This window comes from Lepisosteus oculatus, chromosome 7 (assembly GCF_040954835.1).
Source record: "Lepisosteus oculatus isolate fLepOcu1 chromosome 7, fLepOcu1.hap2, whole genome shotgun sequence".
NCBI classification, from domain to species: domain Eukaryota; kingdom Metazoa; phylum Chordata; class Actinopteri; order Semionotiformes; family Lepisosteidae; genus Lepisosteus; species Lepisosteus oculatus.
Window position 1 is genome coordinate 2,966,436 of NC_090702.1, and position 24,769 is coordinate 2,991,204.

At 39.6% G+C, this 24,769-nt stretch overlaps 1 protein-coding gene across 3 annotated transcripts in view; it reads right to left on the minus strand.

Moving 5' to 3' along the window:
• Positions 1–1,512: 1,512 nt before the first annotated feature.
• Positions 1,513–24,769, minus strand: part of ano2b (anoctamin 2b) — a 124,598-nt gene continuing 101,341 nt past the window's right edge. For all 3 annotated transcript variants that reach the window (XM_069192035.1, XM_015353303.2, XM_006633832.3), the window contains 5 exons: positions 16,155–16,307; positions 14,315–14,367; positions 12,969–13,150; positions 4,218–4,323; positions 1,513–3,428 (listed from right to left, as the gene is read on the minus strand). In XM_069192035.1, the coding sequence (XP_069048136.1) occupies positions 3,165–3,428; positions 4,218–4,323; positions 12,969–13,150; positions 14,315–14,367; positions 16,155–16,307 (758 nt within the window). In that variant the 3' untranslated portion in view covers positions 1,513–3,164. The remainder of the gene's footprint in view (positions 3,429–4,217; positions 4,324–12,968; positions 13,151–14,314; positions 14,368–16,154; positions 16,308–24,769) is intronic.

The window sequence follows — 24,769 nt, forward strand, 5'->3', positions numbered from 1 at the left end:
GATTTAAGCCCTCTTACATGCAAGAGAAATTGAATGCAACGTCTTTATACTATAACTTTTAAAAGGTACTCTATTCACTACGCCCTTAAAGATAGGCCTTAATCTCTTCTTACTCTACAGTAAACACCCGATTAGCAATTTCCTACAGTACTCTATCACAAAAGATCTAAACAGAAAATACACTGTGGATTGGGACATGGCTATAAAACACGTCTTTTTTTGTTGGGACAAGGAATAAGAGTAAATTCAGGAGAAGACGACCACATTTCTAATTCTTCACTGACAGACTGCAGGGATGCCTCTTCATCCCGGGATTTGCCAGAGATTAGATTCTACTTTGTGGATAAAGACTGACACAATCTGACAACTAAGAAATCCCTCCTGCTTTCCTCTTGTCCCTGTACAGTCCCTCTGTACAGTTTGGTTCAGTACTGGGACTCCACAATTCACTGGAATGAAAATTAAAACGTACAATGAATATAAATGACAAGGCAGGTGGGGTGATAAATCTTCTGCACTCCACTGATTTCCTGTAAATATGGGAGGAAAATGTTTTTGGCATAATAGTGAGCGACATTTATTCCGATGTGAAATTTTTCCTTAGTTTGCCAGTTCACCAAATAAACCTCAGACATTGTTGCATTCAGTGGTGCTGTTGACACAACCAAAACTATTTACACTGTTGTGTAAATCTGTCATTATCGTGAGAAATAGGGTAAAAATAGGTTTGGAAGCAGGGTTAGATATGGAATTCTTAAGCATTTTTACTTAGGTTCATAACCGTGAAGCCAACAATGAGACAAACATAAAACATTTTCAATGGAAAAAGCTGTTAAAAATGCTATTTAAGAATTACAATACTGGAATTGTGTTTAGTCTGATTGTCCACTACCTTGCTAAAAACTACCCTTTAAAAGCACTGAATCCAAATAGGGCAAACCATACAGTACATATAAAAGTTTGGCAAAAAGAGTAGAATCAAGCCCCAGAACCCCATGAAACTAGCATACTAAAATATGTCCGATATGAACTCAAAACCTTTCAATTCTCTTTATAAATCAGCTAACAAATGGTCAAAAATGAGTGGTATGAGTTTAAAAGTTGACATTCCCCAATTCGTGAAGGTGTATTAGTGATGCATCAAAATATTCTGTTTTTATTTGATTTGGAAAGGACTTTATAAATCCGGTGTAACAGCAATAATAAATTCCAGGGCGAACCGTGTGCCTACGAACACAGACAAGGTGTGGCAATGTACACTTTGCCCTGTAATACAGCTCTCTCTTCTTTACCATTATCTCTAGCTTACAGTAGTAATATCTTAATCACAAAGGCAGCTCAACGTGTCCTGCTTTCTCAACGTAAAGCTGCTGCTCAGGAGAGGGTGCGCCGATTAATAATGTACATCCTTGTCAGACACGTCCACGTTACATCAATGAGTTTCTTTCCCAAGCTTAAATTTAGAAAATGGAAATAAATAAACACATCAACAGAAAAGGTCAAATCCATGAGTGGAGATATACTTATTTTTTAATTATGGTGCTGTTTATATTCCATAAAAGAGGAAATTACATTTACACATTGATTAGGCCGAAACGCGTCACCAAGTCGAAACAAGCAGCTGTATTCAACACAGCACAGCATTAGGTACAGACTCACTCTCAGCCTCCACTGTGCCTCTGTCTTCAGAGCCCCACAGAGTCATCTATCAGTGGATGGGATTCTTTCTCAGGCTGGGATGCACTAGCAAACTGAATGTGCAAATCAAGAGCGTGTGCACCTGAGATCCAACCAATCCTGCACGACTATGTGGAGACATCTAGAGAAATTCCAAACGCTTTCTCGCATGCCTTTTTTTTTAAAAAAAAAACTTCAATTAAAATTATAGATGTCTCATTCTGGAGTAACACTGGATACTCTGTCATCCATGTCCAGTACATGAGTCTCAGCGCTACGATTTATGTTTTCTTTATATTTGTATAAGAGATCAGGACATGAAAGACAATGCTGTGTAAATGGAAGTTTTTTCCCCACAGGGTTAGCTTTCACATTGTACTGCAAAGGAAGTGTAAAGGTATTTAAAATGTAAGGTGGAAGCTGGTGTGCTAAAAGTGCTTGAAGCTTATATTTAGTTGAAACAACCCATACCCTTGTACAGTACTGCATTTTTTATTAGTCATTAAAACAATTAGTCACTGTTTATAACTCCTTTCCTTAATTTTCGTGTGCTAAGCCCTTCTTTAAAGGAACATCAACATTAGAGCCAGGGAACTTGTGCTTAGAATTCCATTTATTTGTCTTTTGAAAAAGCAAGTTAATATTTTTGCATTGATTTGAGCTTTTTTCTCTTACAAAATATGGTGTTCTTAGCATAACGTCAATGTCTTTTTAGGCATGTCGTACTGAGTTTGTTTGTTTTTCAGTTTACTTAATGTTTGTTGTAATGAAAATAGACATCTAGTCAAATGGTTATACACTAAATCTGCAGGATTCTTTTTTTTTTTGCAAGGCGTTCTGAAGAGACACACAATAGAACTCGACCCTGAAAAGCATTTTGGCCTTGTTATGTTAGTAAAGTTGCACAGTGATAACCATAATGAGATCCCCTACAGCATTTTTTAAAATACGACACGTTTGCTTTGCATGGTAGTACGTTACTTTAAAAAGCATCAAAGCCTGTTTTTCATTCATTGCCTTTTTAGCTAGAAGTCACAGTTGCCACGCTGCATTTAGACAGTTTTCAAAGGTGAATCCAGAACCAGCCGTTGTGAGGCACTTTGCCCCGTTCCTCCAAGTCGCACGCTCTGTGAGTTTACACACCAGAAATTTGGTCACGTTATGCTTTTTTTTTTTTCCTCCGAGAGCAGCATTATTGCTGTGAGCCACCACAGCCCACCGGAAATAAATAAAAAAAAAATAAACGAAAAAAGTGAAGAAATGACTTTGGTTGAAATCAGCGATAGTGCATTTGACCTGCAGTGTTTTGTTTTGTTTTTTTAAAAAAAATGATAATGACTCCCAGCTGGCACCTGTCCCCTGGAGAAAACAGCCCTCTCAAACGATCGCCCAAGCCGTGGAAGGCTTTCGGGCCTTCCTCAAGCTCCTTCCCCCCGTCCTCGAGATAATCCTGCTCGCGCCGCCGGGCGCCGGGCCTCTCTCCTCCCTCACACGTCGGTGTGCTGGCAGCGCTGCTCCCGGCTGAACTGGCTGAAGCTGGCCGCCCGGTGGCGGCGCGGCACGCCCCCGGCCTTCTGCTGGGCGGTCTGGTCCTTCAGGAAGAGGCTCTGGATGAGCTGCAGCTTCTCCTTCTCCTCCTTGAGGAAGACGTCCACCAGCAGGGTCTTCTCTTTCTTGATCTGCTCGCTGATGTCTTTGGGGATGTCGGGGATCATCCAGTCCACCAGCTCGCTCAGGAACATCACCAGGTTCTGCGCAAGAAGACCGACAGGCAAGGTCAGGTCAGATCAGAGGTCTTAGCCTGCCTTTTCCCCATTACGTTTTTGATTTTTTCCCTACGGTACAGTTCATAGTAGGTGTCTGACTCATGGTGGCTTGACATGCAATAAAAGAGCTGTGATGCCCTGAATCTCTCTCCAGAGTTGAGTGGCATGGGCAGGGTGAATCGAGACACCATCCTATCTCAAGATCATGTCCTCCCCGGGGCGATGAAGTCTGGCCCAGGGCAGGGGTTGGCAACCCTGCTCCTCAACCACGAGGTTCCTGCGGGTTTTAGGGACCCCTTTCAATTAGCATCTCATGTAGACCCGTTAAACCCCACCGCTGTGACTTCCTCTCCTATTAGTCGGGTCAATCAAAGTCATCAAAAGTCAGAGACGGCACGAACACCTGTCACCAAGGAGGCTTCGGCGGGCAGAAGACCTCTCACGTCTGGAAGATAACGGGCAGAATCGACTAATCGACTCCGTCACCCGCGCCAGGCCAGAAAACAAATGGGTGGAGATCTCCCTCCTGCTCCTCCTGCCCCTGACTGACGCTCATCTGACTGCAGATTCCTGATGTTTTTCGCCAACTGACTGCGTCGTCTGCGGTGTCTTCTAAATAATACACTCACATCTACCATTCGCACAATGGAGCGCGTTCAAATACTGCACTGAGAAATGGTGAGGAAAACTGCCCACTCCTCAGATATATCCAAGTGTGCCAAGAGGTACTGCCCCCATTTGGAAACATTCAGTTCCCCCAAAGTTAGACTTTACCTGAAACAGAATAACGAAAGCCAGGCGTGCAGCAAGGACCGACCAATACTGTTTGGAGAAGTCATATGCGTTTGGAGACCACGGAGGCTCTCTGTAATCCTTATACCTGCAATGGACAAGAAGATAATTAATAATAATTGCTTAGACTTCCATAGCGCTTTTCTGGATACTTCACTCAAAGTGCTTCACAGGTAATGGGGACTCCCCTCCACCACCACCAATGTGGATGATGCAACGGCAGCCATAGTGCGCCAGAACGCTCACCACACATCAGCTCTCAGTGGGGAGGAGAGCAGAGTAATGAAGCCAATTCAGAGATGGGGATTATTAGGAGGCCATGACTGGTAAGGGGCAATGGGAAATTTGGCCAGGACGCCGGGGTTATACCCCTACTCTTTTCGAGACATGCCCTGGGATTCACCACAGAGAGTCAAGACCTCGGTTTTATGTCTCATCTGAAGGACGGCGCCTGTTTACAGTATAGTGTCCCCGTCACCATACCGGGGCATTAGGACCCAGATGGACCCCAGGGTGGCCCCACTAACACCTCTTCCAGCAGCAACCATAGTTTTTCCCAGGAGGTCTCACATCCAGGTACTGGCCAGGCTCACATCTGCTTAGCTTCAGTGGGTTGCCAGTTGTGAGTTGCAGGGTGATATGGCTGCTGGCTAAAGATGGTTATATTCTACAGAGCAGGAGCCCTGGAAGTTACTAGACAGGTGAGGCATGTTTACCAAGTCTTTACGTTAATCACTGCTTACAAAAACTATGATATATGCTAAGTAAACAGGTTTGGTCTAGTGTATTTTGTCAATGACCCGTCAATATACAGTAGGAAAGCTGATCCTTACTACAAGCAAACTGACGTCAAAGGATTCAACAGGGAATTGGTCTTTTGGAGTGATAGACAGGCTTAGCAAATTGGGAATTATAGAGACATATTAACATACAAAAGCACGGATCTCTGGAGTGAAGATCTCTGGGAAATCCTTGACTTAGTCCAGAAGGAGCTCCATCCTTAAGAATGTATATCGAAGTATCAGAGTACATCTCTATGATCATTTTGTACTTTTACAATAGATATCCTTACATTTTGCTCATTTTCTCTTCTCTTTTTCATATGGCTTGGCTATACACTATGTTCTGCCGTACTGGACTACACAGATGTCGTGATCTGCCATATGGCTATTTAAAGTAAAACGTGTTTATGGGAGTCAGATACACATGTTACAGAGTGCTGGCTTCCTGGGGCTGCTTAATTGGTTAATGACAGGCACGAGGAAGAAAGTGCATGACTCATCCTCACTGGGTGGGCAATCACTCAATTAGCTGCAGGTGTTGAAGGCTTTAAAAGCCTGTTAGTACAGCCTAGTTGTGGGAAGATTGCGATGAAAAGAAAGATCCCACATTTGTGGAACTAAGTAACCCAAATAGTGAAAGGAACAACCCAGGGCAGCTGCCAGAGAGAAGCTGGTCACAGGTTATCAAATGCAGGACAGATACGGCCTGTCCCAACAGCCCCACCTCGCACATTTGCTCAACTCCAGAGCCTGGACACAGAAAGGCATTCAAGATCTGGATGCAATAAGGCACCACTGTCACAGAAAGAAAATTCCAGACACCAGTCACGATACCCCCAGCTAGTGTCAGTAACTCCAAAACTAGCAACTTATTTTATGCTTTAATATAGTTCTGCTGTTTTCTAAAGCTGTATACTAAAGGCTGTTGGATGCAAGCAATTATACTAGAATAATATAAAATAAGAAATAATATTAAGTTTGGTATTGAATAAAGAACAGGTTTCTATTACATTAAAATAACCCAAATCTTTTGTTGCAAAAACGTGAATTACAAAGCCCAAGCAAGAATTCAAAATGCTTTGCTGAACAAGTCTTAAAAGTTTATCGTTGCCTATGCCCACGAATCCTGTATTAACCAGCCTCCTAGAGACTCCATAGTGCATACTCTACCCTCCTAAGCTACACTGGCACTGGTCCCGACAGCCCAACCTCACACATTTACTCAACTCCAGAGCCTGGGCACAGAAAGACATTCAAGATTTGGATGCAATAGGGCACCACTGTCACAGAAAGAAAATTCCAGACACCAGTCACAAAACCCCCAGCTAGTGTCAGTAACTCCAAAACATACAGGGAAAAAAGTGGTTGTCGTTAGAAACTCTATGCTCTGAAAGACAGTTAGTGAAATTATAAATCACGGACATAGAGTCATCAATGGTATGCGATTTCACTGGAGCTGAGGTGACGTGATAGATACAGTGCTTTATTTGTCTTCAGCTTCTCCCATAAAAGAACAAAACACACAAGCAAAGCATAAAAGCCACATAAAATCACATGAAATCACAAGAACTAATATCGTCCAAAGAATTGACAAGCTCCAAGCAAAGACAGGGCCAGTTGTTGTTCAAAATGGGACAAATAGCATTGCCAGTAATGGCATGCTGTCTATAGGATACCAATTCAAAGACTGCAACAACAAGCTGATTCTAATAAGTGGTTTTCATTTGCTCGGAGAGCATCAAGTTGTTAACTTTTTTTTTTTAGGGATCCTGTCTGCAGCATGGAAAAGGAAACCAACTGTAAACAGCTCCTGGAGTGTAGACACTGAAAATCTATTAAAAAAATAATTCTAAAATATAAACCATATGGCAAAGGTTATCTGCACGGATGTACATTAACAAATTACATGAGAGTGCGATGAGTATCAGCGGGCTTGTGGAAAGGATCTGCAGAGGAATTTAAATGGAATGGAAAGGGGGAGAAGCCAGAAAAGGCACAAAAAATGGGCAACAACATGTAAGAGATAGAGGTGTGATTTCGGTTGACTGCTAGACAATGGGTAGGCAATGGAAGTCTGAGGACATTGGAACGGAACCTCATAAGACTCAAGAATGTCTTTGGTGCAGACCAAGGTCAATGCAGCTGCTCCAAGATCAGTCCCGCAGTACTGATTTTGGCACAACCAGTCCAAAAATCCAAAAAGGTCAGGGCCCAGTCTTTTTCCTAACCAAGAGATAAGAGTGTGGCAGATCATCTGGGGAAGAATACCATCGGCACACCTGTAACCAGCCATCCACCACCCAGCTTGCTGCAGCTACAGAGAAACAGCTGGGCGACATCTCACTGCCACCTATTCAGAGGCTGGATGGTTTAGATACAGTATCAGAACTTCGGGGAGTGTGTTAATTCTATCTGTATCGCTGTACCACCTACTGATTTCATTTTGGCAGTGTGTTGTTATATTTTGCGCTGAAAAGTCAGCATGCTTCTGTAATATACGCTTGTTCACATTTTCTGCGATTCTTTCACATATCCCTGTTTCAAAGTTTGGATTACATCCGTTTGGATCTTGCTTTGGGTTTTGCGTATTAAGACGAAACATGCAAATAAATGTGCTTTCGCAGTAAACAGTATAATTACAAAGAAGCTTGTCGTTTGAAAAATATTAAAGTAATGTAATATTAATATAACAAAGAAGCCTGTGAACTTTTTGATTCTGATTTGAACATGAGGCAAACTGGGAGTTTCTTTCTTTTTTCGTCCATTGCTTTTTCTCATCTGCTTTCTGTCTCAGTAAACGGAGACATTCTGAAAGATTGTTCTTCAGGAGGGACGAGGGAGTGATTCACCAGACTGCTCTTTCTCTCCTATCACTGTGTGAACTCCTTCACTCAGGAAATAAGAGAAGCCATGACCCAGAAGCACCGCTGTCACTCCAAACTCATCGGAACCCCTGGAGAACTCTGGAAAAATACAGGGTCAGCTTATTCCCAATACACTGTGCCAGAAAAACAGCCTTTTCCAAATAGTGGAAAGGCTTTGCAGTTTTCTCTGGGGGCTGTCTAAAATATAATCAGAATATCTCTAAAGAGAGCAAAGATGATTTTTTTCTCCTTGGCTTTTCTGGAAACTACTTGAGTGACTTATCTAGCCCCCTCCTCTGTCACTAAAGTTTAGAGAGACACCCTCTCTCACAGAAACAACGAATGCCAACACTAGCTTTATATCATTAAATGACCGCATTACAATTGTAGTGTTAGAATCCCAGTTTCCTCCTTTAACTCTTCAGGATATGACGTACTGCACATGCTCACAGATTACTCAGATTTTAAAAAATAGTATAAAATCGTTCAGACAAACCACATGATTTGCAATCTGTCACACAGGTCAAAACTAAAACACTCATTCCCGATCTTCTTTTGTCCTCCTCTGTAGGCACTGTACATAAATGAATATTATAACTACCAAAGCCATTATGGTTCCAGTTTTCACTTTTATGAATTCGGTAATAAAGGATTAATAATTAATAGATAATGATTTTAAATAACAAAAATAACCCATAAGGTTCTGTTCGTGACCTCCTGCATGTCTTAAATACCATGACAACATTCCAACACAAGAACTGCACAATTAAGAAACAATATATACAAAACTCATAACTTTTAACCATCATTGGTGCAGACAACAATATGGTCGTGCAGTCATTCAGAATACCTCATAACAAAACAAACTTTTAGCCAGAAAGAAAAAGATTTTGAAAGTTAGATAAAAGTGATGGAAGACATCATCAATAACATGAGCGCTGACAAGCACTTTCTAGAGATATAGCTCAGTAACAGTGGTCTTGGTTCGTTTATGTAAAATTTTATTTTGTTATGTGTTTTTCAGCCATGTTGTACAGTGCGTACATAATGTTATTCAGTTAATTTAGTGTTTTTATAGCCACAATCAATTTTTACCCCATTAATGTATCTTTCATGTTCATACGGTATGAATATTGCAAAATGAGGAGATCAAAATGATGGTGGTGTTGCAGTTTTAGCTATCGTAGCAGTGAAACCTATGAAATAAAGTAACCAAATAAAGAAAATAATGTGAAGTTATAGAAAATTCTTGTGATCAGTAAGAGTGTAATGTTTTAAAAATGCTGCCAAACAACCATGCATGCAGAGTTTGAGAAAAATGTTCACTGTGCATCGCTTTAACCTTAAAATTCTAAAGGGAAAACAGTAAGAGGGTGTACATATACTGGAGACAGCAATAGTTCATTAAAATCAGTTAATAATGACAGTACAATATCTTTAATTTAAAAATGAAATGACTTATTTTGTAGCAGATGAGCAAAATGTACTGTGGTTTGTCATCAATAACTCACCCTTGATAGCATACTTATCTCGCAGTTATAAAACTGCACTCGGAAATCCCAAATTGACAGTGCTACTACAGCTGCCAAACTATCAGCATGTTGAAGACCTCAGGAAACTCTCCTGTGAGGCTTCCAAGAAGAAAGTTTCTCAAAACATCACCAGGCACTTTTCCACAACTCTTTCTGTTGTAGGGGTGGGTCTCTGTATCTATACAACCGAGCAAAGTTTGGGCTAATATCAATTGAATCTATTTTTACAGTATGATAATAATCCAAAACCTACTGCCGGTAGTCAAAAGGAATCTAAAAGACAGAGCAGAAGCTGATGTGTTGGAAGTGCTGATATGATTAAGTTCTGATGTGAATCAGATTGAACCAATTGGGGATTCAAACCCAAGTTTGAAGAAAGAAAATCTTGGAGACATTTTTACAATAAATTTAGCACAATATTCCCGGAACACTACTCCACGTATACAGTACACATAATTTAATGTACTGTATGTAGGAAAACCACATACAACTGTATTAAAAAAAAACATTAAGCAACTTATTTTATGCTTTAATATAGTTCTGCTGTTTTCTAAAGCTGTGTACTAAAGGCTGTTGGATGCAAACAATTATACTAGAATAATATAAAATAAGAAATTATATTAAGTTTGGTATTGAATAAAGAACCATGCAAGAATGCCATGCAAGAATTCAAAATACTTTGCTGAACAAGTCTTAAGAGTTTATCGTTGCCTATACCCACGAATCCTGTATTAACCAGCCTCCTAGAGACTCCATAGTGCACACTCTACCCTCATAAGCTACATTGGCAGTGATCAGTGCTCAATTACAAACACCAGCTTGCATTCATAACTGAGCTGCAAGAGAATGCTGAAATAAATGAGGTTTCTATGCACCACAGTTTTGTTTTTTTTGCAAAGAGGACCAATACAGTACAACAAAACCATATGTATTTTCTTTCCATGTTCCACCTTAACCTTCTGCAACTGCACAGTCTGCATGGGCCTAAAGGTGGAATGCGATTTATAAAGCTCTTAATTGGCTGTACCGGAAGGGGTCAGTTCACCATAAAAGTCTGGCACTGAAAAATGGGCTTTATCAAAAAGCAAGTAAAAAAAAAAATGAAGAAATTCAATTCTAATATTCCTACAGTATGAGCAGCATGTTCATGAGACATACAGCAAGGACTTATGTTAAGTCCTCAGCCTGATTACAGTGATGGAGAATGAGGAAAGGAGAGAGGATATACCAGGGTAGATTCCCCTAGCCTGATCTCCCTAAGGAAAAGATTATCTGGAAACCTGTTCCAAATTAACTGCAGAGTTCAAAGAATCAGAACACTTTCTTGTTGAGTTACTGTACATATTCAAAGTTGTTGAACAAATCTTAGGCAACTATAATTTCATATGTATAGTACAGGGGTTTCGGTTTCCTTCAATATAATGTTTCAAACAGTTTCTCAATTATTTTGTCTGAGTTACATGATTGCATATGGCAAACTAAAAGTCCAACAGAAACTCCAATAACTACTCTGAAATTAGTTCTTTCAATAAGTTACACTAACCAGTTTGGAATTCAAACATCAAAAGCAATGCTGTTGAGGGAGGCTAGCACTTGACAGAATTAAGCTACTCTTGCTTTTACCAGAAACCTGGACTTGCGTCAGGGTTTGGTTTGTGCTGACCTCTGGATATGAGCCAGTTCACAGGCACTCGGGGTTGAATTCTTAAATGGGGCAATCAGACTGTTAGATGTTACTGAAAGAGCTTTTAGTAGCTAGCCCATTGTTTTAGAAATATACTGAATTCCCTCTTTGCTTTCAGTTCTGCCTCCCAAGATGATATTGAGTCAAATACGTCTAGGATGATTAAGGGAAAAAAAAGGTTTTGTAGGTTTTGAGAATTTTAGGCAGTATTTGTTACTGGAGTTCCTTTATATCCTGAGCCCAGGAAGATCATTAGATAGGTATTTCCGCAGAATGCAAAGATTAAAAAACAAGCCAATTCGTGACATTCAGCAATGGATTTAGCACATTTGATGTCAATAGTTCTTAAACCATTCAGCTAGTCCCATCATTCAGTCTGTTTTTCTCTAATTTGCTGCAAGATCTTATACCAGCCTGTGTTATATGAAGCAAGATGGGCAGCAAAAGTAAGAAAAAACCCCCAGTAATATCAAGTACTGCAGTTAAATAATACATCGGTTTTACAACACGGAAACTATGAATAAGCTTGAGTAAAATCGAGTCTTCTGTGGAATGTGGAATGACAGCAGCTGGTTTAAATCAGGCCAGTAATGTGCGGCTGGCACATGTGGTTCATGTGGTCAGACTGGTTCTACCAAACAAATGCATTAGGAGAGCCTCAGAAATAGAAAACACTAAATATAAAACAAATTCCCCAAAAGCTTCAAAACCAGAGGAAGTATGCAGTGCAGTGGTGAAATATATATTTTTTTCTCATTAAACCCTGGAAGTAAAAACTGTTTGGAAGAGGACGACAGTGACTAATTCAGCTTTTTGGAGGAGTAATGTATCAAATAAACATTGATGTTACCGAAGAGCACTTTGAGGCCAAACTGTGTTGAATCTTCTCTTCCGTCCGTTTTCTAACCTCTTTATCCAATTCAGGGTCGCAGGGGAGCCGGAGTCTATCCCAGCATGCAACTGGCGCAAGGCAGGGTACACCCTGGATGGGACGCCAGTCCATCACAGGACACACACAGATTCTAGGGCCAATTTTCCCAGCAGCCAATTAACTTAAGAGTATGCAAAGGAACAGGTAAAGGTTTATTCCATGCTGAAAAGAGAAGAAAAGAACCAAAACGTTTCGCCTGCGGACCTAAAGACCCTACCCGAAGAAGGCTCCACAGCCGAAACGTTGTGCTTCTTTTCTTCTCTTTACTTGCTCCTTTGCAGTCTATGCATACCGACACAGCAACTTACTTGGACTGAGTACGTCTTTGGACTGTGGGAGGAAGCCAGAGCACCTTAAGGAAACCCATGCCAACCTGGGGAGAACATGCAAACTCCACACAGACCACCCCCCCAGCTCCAGAACTGAACCCAGGGCCCCAGCAAACCACTGTACCACCATGGCACCCCAGTTGAATCTTCCCACTGTATAAGATTTAACATCTAAATTTAAATTAAAAAAATATAAGAAAAACAAGGCTTTCTCCTACCTCAAGCCTTAACCAAAAGGTTGGCTGGAACATTATCTGAAAGTTCCTGACCAAGTTTCAGTCCCTCCAGATAAATGTTCTGTATTAGGTTTACCATATAAGAAGTCCTTTTATCTTTTCATTATCTGGTAAAATAAAGGCTTCTCAAATTAAGTGATTTTTTTTCTTACAATTTTAATCATTTTGACGTTCAGCGTTTAAGGGATTCAGCTCAGGCCTTTGGACAAACAAATGTTGTTATTTTTGCATGTTGTTCATGGCATATCATGAAATGACTCAGAGTTTCCAAAGTATGACAGAAATGAAGATGACGAGATGGCAAACACCTTCCCCAGCACTGGGCGTTCCTATGGTACAGCTGAGCAATGTGATGGAAAGGGAAAAGTATCTTACCTGCAAACTGTTACTTCCTTGTCATACTGGGACAGAGTAGGCGCGTTGCCCGGTTTGAAATGGCTGACATTGAAGTATGACAGGGTGTGGTCAATGAAGCCATGCATGGTGCCCGTCTCACTGTACATGTACTGGTAGACCAAGCGAGGGATGAAATCGGAGGTGAAGGAGATGACGAAGGCCTAGAAGAAATACAGCAGCCACATTTCCACAGAATTCTTTTAGTCATGAACTTCAGACTCTCAGTATGGAGAGTATTCTTTATTCTGATTTACCTCACACCTTTTAATCCTCTACGCATTTTCTGCTAATTCTGATATAAATATGCCATTGTGCATATACCCGAACACCAGATTTAATTTCTGGGTGTTTTTGTATCTTCGTAAAAAGTGAAGAATGTAGAATTACAAGCTGGTATACAGTACAGTAGATGTGTTGCTCATAACGTATAAGTAATATAATTTGAAGCACCTGGTGACTGTGTTTACCATAGAGGGTTATAGAGACATATAACAGGATTTCAAGACCAAATGCTGAACCTTCTCCTTTCACCTGTTATCTTTACTTCAGTCTCACGTTCATCTACAGTACACCCTTACTGCTAAATAAAAGCAAAATAAATAGGATGATTTTGTAGGACTTGGTTGGAAAAGTACATCATTGACTTCTTTTTCTTCAGTGCTTTAAATCAGTGCTTTAAAACAGTTTTCCATCCCTTATCCAGAGGCTAACAGTGATATGAAGAAACACTGATTTCAAAGTCAATACTGCTAACTGGTATTCACTAACCTGGCTTGGCCATAGCCTCTACATAAGGCCTTGAAGTGAGGAGATTACAATAAAACACACCTCGTTCTTTGCTTTCTTCTAGATGATGTTTGAAACTACATGCTGGTACTAAGCAGCTTCCTTTGTCCACCTTGGGGTGTCTGTCTTTTTGATGTCACTCGAAAAACTAACTCTTATAATTAACACTTTCAGGTTAATTATTAAATCACTGGCAAACTCTGAAAGAGAGCCTTAAAAGAGCCATTGCCAAGATTTTACCTGTCTTTCTGTAATGTACGTAGGACCATTATAGTCAGGATAACTGTGACAAAACATAGGATTCATGCAAAAAAAGCTCTTAGTGCAAGAAAAAGTATTAACCTAGAAAAGCCTGATCCTAGGAGATATTTTTGTTCAATTGAGGCCCTTGATGCCATGATGAAAGGCACTATTATAATGTAATTATACTAGTAATAACAACTGCAATTGTAGTAACTATAATATAACAACAAATGCTGCTGTTGATATGACAGAAAGTAACAGGGACATCAATTGACGGCAGGCAGATGATCACTTACATTTATAATGACAGAGAACTTGCCCATGCCACTGAGAATGTTGTACCAGATCCCTGAAGAGGACAGAAGAGATAAGAAGAATATGTCAGATATATCAAGAGGTTCATGTTATAACACACCTGTCATTCACAGCCACCAGATTCATATTACGTTTTTAACTCTGAAGAGGGTAGTAGGGATTTTGGAGCCATAACCAAATCTTTTCCATACCCAACCATTGGGTGAATATAAAGATCAATACAGCATATTTGCGGAGATGAACTGCTAATAATTAACCACCAGGACGTAGTGTTTAAAATTTCATACTATTCATTTGGTGTCAGATATCAACAGGGCAGTCCTTCAGATTGTGACAGTACATAAAGTATACTGTACAATACATTGAGATTAATCAAGAAAAGCCCTTTTACCAGAATCACAAAAGACACTGATCCAGAGATAGTGATGACTCTTTTGGAAGGTTTTGGCTCAGCTCACATAACCCATACTGTATGCCCACCATCAAGACTGATACGGAGTAAGAGCACCCCAGTTCTCTGATGACTTGGGGAATCAGTGGAGACGCAGCGCACTGAACACGTGTGGGATGTCCTTGCCTGATCCCACATGAGTGTCGTGTGAAACCTTCCTAGGGCTTTTCTCTAACGGGTCCAGTGCATTAGTCTGCGGTCCCTTTCGCAAGGAATGCTGCTCTCCAACACAGAAAGTATAAGAGCAAGACAGGTCTTCAGGTGCCAGAGGGTGATACTGTTTAATACTATCCTCATTCACATCTTGCCAGTGCTCTATCTTCTCTACCTTGCATTTCCTAACTCACTGCTTTAGCAATTAACACTAATTGCTTCTACTTAAATATAATGGTGAGATGTGATTATTCAAAAACCTCAGTTCAGGAGAACTGGAGTTTCCAAGAGCCCAGTAGGATTTGGCAATTAAAGTGATGAACACAGAGTTCACTTGTGGAGGACTATTTATTTGCAAAACTGCTTTACTTTTTCCCAGGCAGCGAATCCAGGCTACTTCAGTGTTTGGGGAAGGTTGGCTGCAATACACTGGACTCTGGAATCCGATTAGAAATTAGTTTTTATGTGTTGTGAATTGCCTGTGACTTCTTGGAATAAATCTTTGCCTTTTAAGATACTGGAAGGCTTGCTGATTTCTTCACCACCACATTGTTCACTGGAAATTAAATTGAATACTAGAATTTTAACAGTGGGTTACCGAAATATGGGTTACCTGAAGAATCAAAAATCTTGGAGTTGTATAAAGAAGCCAGTAGGATTTGGCACTTAAAGTGACGACGAATGCAAATTCCATTCAAAAGAAAGGGCTCATTATTTGAAAACAAGCATGCAATTTAAATAAATACTACGACCACTAATAATAAATTAGTTGCCGTGTCAGGCTGTCAAAAGAGAAACGGTTTGTTCAAAGTCTTAACTTCTGACCAAACACAATCCCTCAGTGTTTCAATATAGTAGGGTCTTGACATCTGCAAATTTAACAGTAATAATTCCTTACACTTATACAGCACTTTTCTGGAAACTACTGTACACTCAGAGGGCTTTGCAGGTAATGGGGACTCCCCTCCACCACCAACAATGTGTAACCCCCACTTGGATGATGCTATGGCAGCCAAAATGCACTAGTACGCTCACCACACATCAGTGGGGAGGAGAGCAGAGTGATGAAGCCAGTTCACTGAAGGGCTCTTGTGTAATTTACAGTCATTTCCTGTGACAATGGGCTTCAGAGTTCCTTGTTCAGAGATTGTGATGTGAGTGAGAAAGGATATAAATCATTGCAGAGCAATTAGATAAACCCAAACAATGCACCATACCAATATCCTTTGCTCGCACAGCGTCAGGCCTCCGGAGCTCCGTGACAAACTTTTTGGCATCGAGGCGGATCTCTATGATGTTGTTCAAGAGGGCAAAGAGAGGAGCCAAGGGGAACGAGGCGACGAAGAGGGAGACGAATCCGAACTGGATGACTGGACACAAAGGAGAGAATCGGAGGTTAAAGTTCTTTCCAAAGAAAACCAAGCGCTCTCTATGAAGGTGTTAAAGGGCACATTGGGAGATGATCAACGGTATATCAATAACAGATCCATCTGAAAATGTCATGTTTTACTGATAGTATTCATATTTATCCTCCGGATGTAGCAATAACTGTCAGTTTTGTTCAATCGTGCCCATTTCCAAGGACAGTGGATCGTGCTCTCTTGAAACAAACATGCATCTACTCAACTGAAGCAAGGCGGAGCCCAGTTTACAACAGCATGCTGAAAGATTACATACTGTCCTGAAGATCATTCACCACAAACTGCACCCACCCATTTATTCACCCATCCACTCTTAAGACACTCATTCCTGGTGAGAAGCACAGGGCGCAAAGTGAGACTGCAAAACATGATACAATTATACAAATACTGGAGCACCAAAAAAATCGCTGTTTTGATATATCCTAGATTGTATCTTAATATACCCCTAGAAATGGTACAGTTATAGTGTGTGAATGTTTTGCTGATACTTTTGGCACCTAAGTAAAGAAAAGTGCTTCTATTTTAATTCCTAAATGTTTAAAGCTGGGCTCCACCACGTCTTAAACCATTTCAGAAAACTGAGGCTGGCAGCTGCTCTGAGAAACAAATTTCTGAACTGACCTTTGGAGGCAGCTCTAAGAAATAACCACAAAAAAAAGTAATTGTTACTGTTATTAACATCTTATTTATAGGAGTGAAACAATAGCACCACATTATTTTTGATGCTTTGTTACTTTGCTTGTTATTGTTCATTTTGCATATGCCTTAAAAATAATGCAAAATGGAAATGCAAGTGTAGTCAGTTTTACTAAGAATTTGCGTGGAGTATTGAAATCTCTCATTCATCACTGCCTATACATTTAACAAATATTTTAAACCCTCCTTTTTGAAGAATAGCTAAATGCAAGAGGAAAATCACTTCAAAAGTCATGTGTAGTCCTATTTGAAAGGATACGGTTAATGGTCTTAATTCTGCTATTCAACAGCATTTAATCCATCTCTTTATTCATTTTCTTACTGTGTTATCCAAATCAAGGTTGCAGGGGGAGCCGGAGTCTATCCCAGCAAGCAATGGGCACAAGGCAGGATACTCCCTGGCTTAGACCCACGTCCATAACAGAGCACAGGCACAAACACACATTTTCACACAAGGGCCATTTTTCCCAGAAGCCAATTAACCTACCAGTACTGTATGTCTTCAGACTGTGGGAGGAAACTGGAGCACACAGAGGAAACCCACATAAGCATTGTGAGAACTTGCAACACAGCGAGACAGCAACACTAACCACTGTGCCACTTAAACAGCACTTTCTGCTGTTTTTAATGTAAAAATATAATAAATAAAAATAATAAAGTAATTCATTTTGTCACGAACAGACTGAAAATTTTCAGCTCTATACTAAGTACTCTCCAATACTTTACTGCTGTAAATGTTATTTTCCAAAATAAGACAGAAGGAATGAATGAGAAAGGTATAATATTATAGTTTGATTACATATTTTTAATGGTTGATAGGGAAGTGGCGAACAAATCCTTTGTTCTGGAACAGAAAATACATATCCACTCTGCTTCTATTGTGTGTCTAGTGCGAAAATCGAAGATTACAATAGGGAATGTTAAAAAAAAATGACCCATGCTGCAACTGTGTGGATGAGCCCTTCAAAGACAATCCCATTGGTCTTCCACCATTCAGAAATGTGTAATAATTCCCACAATCATTATTCATTTGCCTGTTTTTTAAGTGATCTCCTGTTCTGTTTTTACAGTAAGTTTTTCTTGAAGTAAACCACAGAAAGCATTTGTAATCTGTAAAGAAGTAATCTAAACATTCCACTTAAAGAGAAATGTGCCTGGTATTAATCAGATCTCAGTTTTCGTAGCAGTGACTGAAAATGTTTCTTGGTACAACTACAGTTTTTGTTTAACAGTTTCAAGTAAATCCTGTTCAGATGTATCAGGCATTTTAACTAAATTTGTTTCTTAATCAGTATTAAAACTGCTGTCTCAAGATGACTACAGTAGATGATTATTAGTTGAATCAAAAGTTCGAAAGATTAGGTCCATGTTAACGGTGCTCTCCAAGATTTTGTGAAGGAAATATGGTTCTCTCTTTCCTAGCGTTAAATCCCCCATCAGCAGGGTCCGCTTGTCTCCATTTGGTGGTTTGAACCAAATCTTTGAGCTGACGTTGCCATTAACTGCGACTGAGAAATACTCCAACCGGGGTGTCGCTCCGCCTGCCGCCGGAGGGGGGGAGGAGAACAAAGTAATGTAGCCAATTCATAGAGGGGGATTACTAGGAGGCATGGGAATTTTGGCCAGGATGCCGGGGTTACACCCTTACTCTTGTCGAGAGACACCCTGGGATTGTTAATGACCACAGAGAGTCAGGACCTCGGTTTTACGTCTCATCTGAAGGACGGCGCCTTTTTACAGTATAGTGTCCCCGTCACTATACTGGGGCATGAGGACCCACACAGACCGCAGGGTGAGCGCCCCCTGCTGGCCCCACTCACACCTCTCCCAGCAGCAACCTTAGTTTTCCCAGGAGTCTCCCATCCAGGTACTGACCAGGCTCCCACCTGCTGAGCTTCAGTGGGGCTGCCAGTTGTAAATTGCGGGGTGACATGGCTGCTGGCTGTGAAGGAAATATGGTTAAATCTTCTAATATCCTGTATTACTATATCCCTTTCAATGTCAGGATTGTTACTTCGTATCTGTTTGCTCATGTGCATTAAAGGACATTTAATCACCTTGTTATAATTAGCAGAAACAGAAGGGATTGCCTGTAGGAAAAAAAAAGCTTAAAGTCTTTGAACTGTGAATCTGCTGTTAGAACAGGGAGTTTCATTTCTCATGAATGATTTTCTTATGTTACTGCACTAACTTCCTAAAAACATGTGTCTGCACTCCACTGCTTGGCTTTTTATTCCAAAGACCATTATTCCATGTTTTTACTATGTTTTTAAGTCATCACTTGTTTAATATTATCTTGTTCTTCCCAACCTTGAACTAAATTCTTATTGTGTTAGGTTATGATTTGACCATAGCTTAATTACTGAATGTGACTACCTATGTAATTTACTTATTTATGAAACTGTGATTCTTTTACAACCTGTGGCTACTTCATATTCAGTAAATCACCTTGGATAGATGAACCTACTATATACAGTAACTTATTTTTAATAACTAGAATGATAATTTGTATTTGTCTTTGTAAGGATCTGATTAATACAAATGCCATTTTTGTGGGGGAGAGTAAATCTATCTTTGCTTTGATCAAAGTCCATGCTGAGAGTGTTATTACAGCTGCTTTCTGGACACTAGCTTAACCATCCAAGGTCTAGCAGCCTCGACAGCCAGCAAAGAGATTTGTTGGATAAGAAAGAAGAATTTTATTCACTACTCTTTCTATATATACATTTCTTTATATACTATACATAGTCTGCCATGCCATATTCCATTAAATACTGTTTGCTGCATGGAGAGAACACTTGCTTCATTCCTGATCCAGATTACTAGATGTTCATCTGACATTAATATTGACAATTTGAAATGCTGCCTAACAGCATTTTAGGTGAAAAGTAAACTATTGCAACTATGCTGTTATATTGAACAGGTTTTCACAACCCTCTCACCCTTATTATTTGAATTACAGGCAATCCCTGGAATAAATGACATTCGCTTCACACAAATATGACTTGTGTGAAAACACCATGAATGCATTAATAAAAATCTGATTTGTAGACATTATTATGGATATGTATACAAAAGTTTGAAGTAGTTATGGCCACGTAGTACTTCTGCTGTTTAATGCATGAGACATTTAAAAAAAAAACTGTAATGCAGAATTCAGTGTATTTATTATGTTGCAAAAAGTGTTAATGTGAGAACTGGATAGGGACGTACAATCATCAAAGTATAAAACAGTGTGACCGTAAAAGAACCGAACTAGACAGAGAGGGTCTACTCTCAGAGATAAAACAGTTACTGTAGGTCTCAGGTGAGACATGTCAAAGGTGACTTGGAGAGACTGTTGAAGTTTTTTCAACTAATACAGAGAACCACAAATACACAGACAGTTGCTGTGTCAGACTGTCAAGAAAGAAAGTTTATGGTTTGACTTCTGGCAAGATGTTTCAAACCCACAGCTTTCCAAACCAAAAACCATTTGAATGTACGGGAAGGATCACTGTTAGTGAGACCTTAGAACAGGGGTGCCCAACCAGTCGATCGCGATCGGAGTGCTTGCCAGTCGATCGCAAGAATGATTGGCAAAAAATAACTGGGCTATTTGACTCCTTTTTTTCAATAGCCTAAAAATTCATTCAGTTCTGTGCATGTAATGTCATACATTTTACTGCCCTTGTGTGTGTTTAACCCTTGTCGAATGGGTTGTAAAAGTCTTGTCCCTGAGTGCTGGCGGATGCTGAAAAAAAGGCTACAGGAGCTCTGTAAAAAAAAAAGAGTGTTGTGTGTGCTACCCAAGAACGTTCTCTTGGTTATTGCCACACAAACTCCACATTTGCTACAGCGCATAGTGGAGCGAAACAGACTGGCCGTGAAAAATTCACCAACTTTTTGATAAGTTTGATTGCCTATTTGACAGTTGTAGTGTTTGAGTGAAAATTACGAAGCAAAGAGACCGAAAACTGACCGTTACCACAAGGAATGGGAGCATGATTTTTATTTTGTACTTTTGCATTCAAATCTACAATGCTAGCGTCTACACAAAAAAAGGGTCATATACTGTAGAACAACATTTCAAAACTGCACACAAAACGTACGATGTGGACTTTCCCGCTAAAAGTGAGTTGCGGGAAAGAAAAGTGGAAAAATGAAAATCTCAACTAGCAGCAGTCGGTTTTCACAAGGCCTAATACAAGAGGGAAAGTGGCAATCATCGCATCATTCCCTGCGAGACACATCCTGGCTAAACACAACAAGTCATTCAGGGATCCCAAAGTAATAAAAAAAGCATTTTCTGAGGCTGTTGACTTGTTGTTTTGAGATTTCAAAAACAAACATTTTTGGCAAGGTTCAGGCGGCTGTTGCCTGAAATCAAAGAGGTTCTCAAGTCGTCTAAACACAGTGAATAAGCCCAATTAGGATTACCAGTGGCTTCTGGATTTAGCATTCCTCACAGACTTGACTGAACTGCTAAATGAGCTGAAAGTCGAGCTGCAGGGGACAAAATAAAAATGTCATCAACACGATCAGCAGTGTCAACACGTTAAAAAAAAGAATTACGTGTTCAAGTTACCTCCTCAGTCCCAATACTCACATTAACGTACAATATTATTTTTTCTAAAATGGGGAACATTACTTGATCACTATAGCATGAGCCACTTGCTTTTTTTTTGTTGTCATTTTAGTGATGGGTATCGTTATTGTACTGATTTGCCCACAGTCTGTTTTCCCTATATCAGAGCTTCAAATTCTCCCTGGTAGAGTAGATCGCGCTGGACTGGCAAATGAAAAAGTCGATCTTACATTAAAAAAGGTTGGGCACCTCTGCCTTAAATAGAGTTGGGAAAATGAGTTAGCCTAGTGTGTTAATCTCTGTGTTAATGCACCTCCATTCATAACATTGGGTTAATTATTATTATTAGCATTTTGTTCAGGCAATTTAATAAAAACACGTACGACCTGGTCTCAAAAGAAAAAGGTTCATATACAGTGTCCCCACACATAGAGTAGGTAAGCTTTTCCTTGACTGCCTGCTCCCTATAGGGTTAAAGGGGAGTCTTTCCATTAGCACCTGATTAAGACCTGGGCAGCACAGCTGACTGGACTTCACCACTTATTGATTCTACTCAGTCATTAAGGTCTGTGATGGACATGAAAACCAAAAGAAATTGAGGCAATTGGTGGTACCATGTGACTTGATAGCTGACAAATATAAATACGAGACACATTATAGAAGAGTTTTCTTTGAACAATATTGTGCCATATGGCCATACAAGCAAGATTTAACGGACTAATTGACGTTCATTTCTATCAGCCAACTGACTCACACAAATGTCCTCTGTAGCTCAAGTCCAGTCACTCATCATTTAAGAAACAGAAACAAAGGATTTAACTACTATGAATGATTTATTTTTATTATTTTTTATTTATTCCTAAATATAAACCCCTTTGGGGGATGGCACCTTTCACTTTTCTTTCTAGCTCTATAATTTAAATGAAGAATGTTTGTAGAAACAGGTGAGTGTTTATCTCACTCAACAGATTTGCTCCTTCAAGGACTTCTTCTTTATAACCATCAGTGATTTGTACTGCCTTGGGCAAATGGGTCTGACAGGACATTTCTTATTTTTTTACACCCTCATTTCAACTTTCTTTGCGTATTTTGTTCAACACTTATCTAAAAAGCACTTTGAACAGAAATCATTTTCTGTTGAAAAAACGTTTTTGAGTATTATCTAGAGAGCCCACCGTGAGAGACAGGTCGGTAGTCTGTTATTTTGCTTGCTAAGACACAAACAACAGAGAGTTAAACTAAGTATTAAAAGAGATGAGTAAACTCACAGTCAGGGGACACAAACGGATGCTTGTCAGCACAAGAAACAGGAAAAGTGATTGTTTCTAAGAATGCTTCGCAATTATTTGGGTAAAAGCCTTTTTTTTCTAACAGGTATGCTTCAGAAGTTCACTATGATGGTTTCTACTCAACACCAGCAAAACACATTCTTTAGAAGACACAGCCTTTCAGGATATCTAATCTGCCTTGTGCTCATCACTCCACAACAATTTGCTTCGGGGACCAGAACCTATTGATTTTTTTTCAGCCCCTGGCATCTTTTACATAACTGACATATTTGGAATGCTCATTTTTGGCGAGAGGGTATTTTTTTGTATTTTGTCTTGAAAAGAACTGCCATTTCCTCTGCGGGTGACTTATCTGATGGCTTTTGCTCCTGAGTATGAAGATGAGGGATCCCATTGGAGGCAGATTTAGCACAAAGAAGCAGGTAAAAGGCAATAATATTAATATACCAAGTATACCACATTCAGATAACTAGATTTGTTTATATATTTAATATATTATTTTTATATACACAAAGACTGATTTTTGTTGACTTATACCGCAATGAAACATTTTATATTTCCTCCACCATTAATGTAGCTGTATAGAGTAAATACAATATACATCATATAAATAAAATATATAATATAAATACAATATACATGTATAGAGTAAATTATACGTGTTTCTTAACAGAAATGATTATATAACTGCCTACATTTCAACATTTCTCTTTTTCTGAGCTTTCTAAATCGAAGTCCCCGCCAACAGTAGCTTCTTATCTTTTTGTGTATTTTTGGCAAAACAAGAATGTGTTGGTAAAACCCAGCCTGAGTGCTGCACAATAGCCAACATGCAGGTAATGACAGAGAGTACCTTGTGTGCATTAAAGCTGATAACACAGTTATTTCTTCAAGATCATCTTCCACCTGGTGTATATTATGCGTAATAATAAAAGAGGATCTGTTCGAAATTTAAACTTTAAGCGATATTGGGAAAATACAATTTAAAAAATGTGGCATGTCTCTGGATTGCAATCTTTTTAAATGATAAAAAAATAAATATTTATTTAGCTTTTTTAAAAACTTCATCCTAGAAAATCAAGTCCAGACCATTTAAAAAAAATGATCTTTGTGAAAGTCAAACTCTGTCTAATCTATTAAAAATGACCTTTCTGGAAATCTTAAAATTTTAAAGCACAGTTTAATTTCAGTTACTGTATATTGACCTGCTTTAAAGCCATGAATATGCACCATCCACATGGCAGAGTACAGGATTAATGGAATGTGTTTGTTATCATTTGTACATCGGTTAACTTAATCTGCACACTACACTAATTGCAATTTTCAGTTTTATAAAAAAGCAAAAGGTGCTTCACATCGTGCTGCGCACACAAGTTTTCAGATGCACGAATTCTGGATTTGTCTGCAACACGTTTCTAGTCCTTTTCAAGAACAACTAAAAAAGTTCGGACTGCATAATTGTTTGCATTATGGTGCAGAAGGTGTTGATTTTTAAAGTAAAATATTAACGCAGCGCGGAAAACTGAAGACACTGACCAATTCTCATTAAATCCAAAGGTATAAATCAACACCTAAATTTGGAAAAACCTTCAGCCGTTGTACTCTAGCACAGCAGCTTCTGCCTTTGAAGTCTGAGCACTACAGCAGATGAAATGCCACTGAAGTCCTTGTAAATTCCAGCCATTCTGGATGACTAAGGGGATACATATTTTTTTATCATTCGGATCACTGCCTGGAGAAGTCTTGGAGGGAAAATATAACTGGGCTCTAACAATTAATCAATGCCAACAGAAATTCCAGAAAAAGGGGTAAGAAAACCTGCAGGCAGGGAATGACAGTGGGAGAAAATGTTCTTTAAG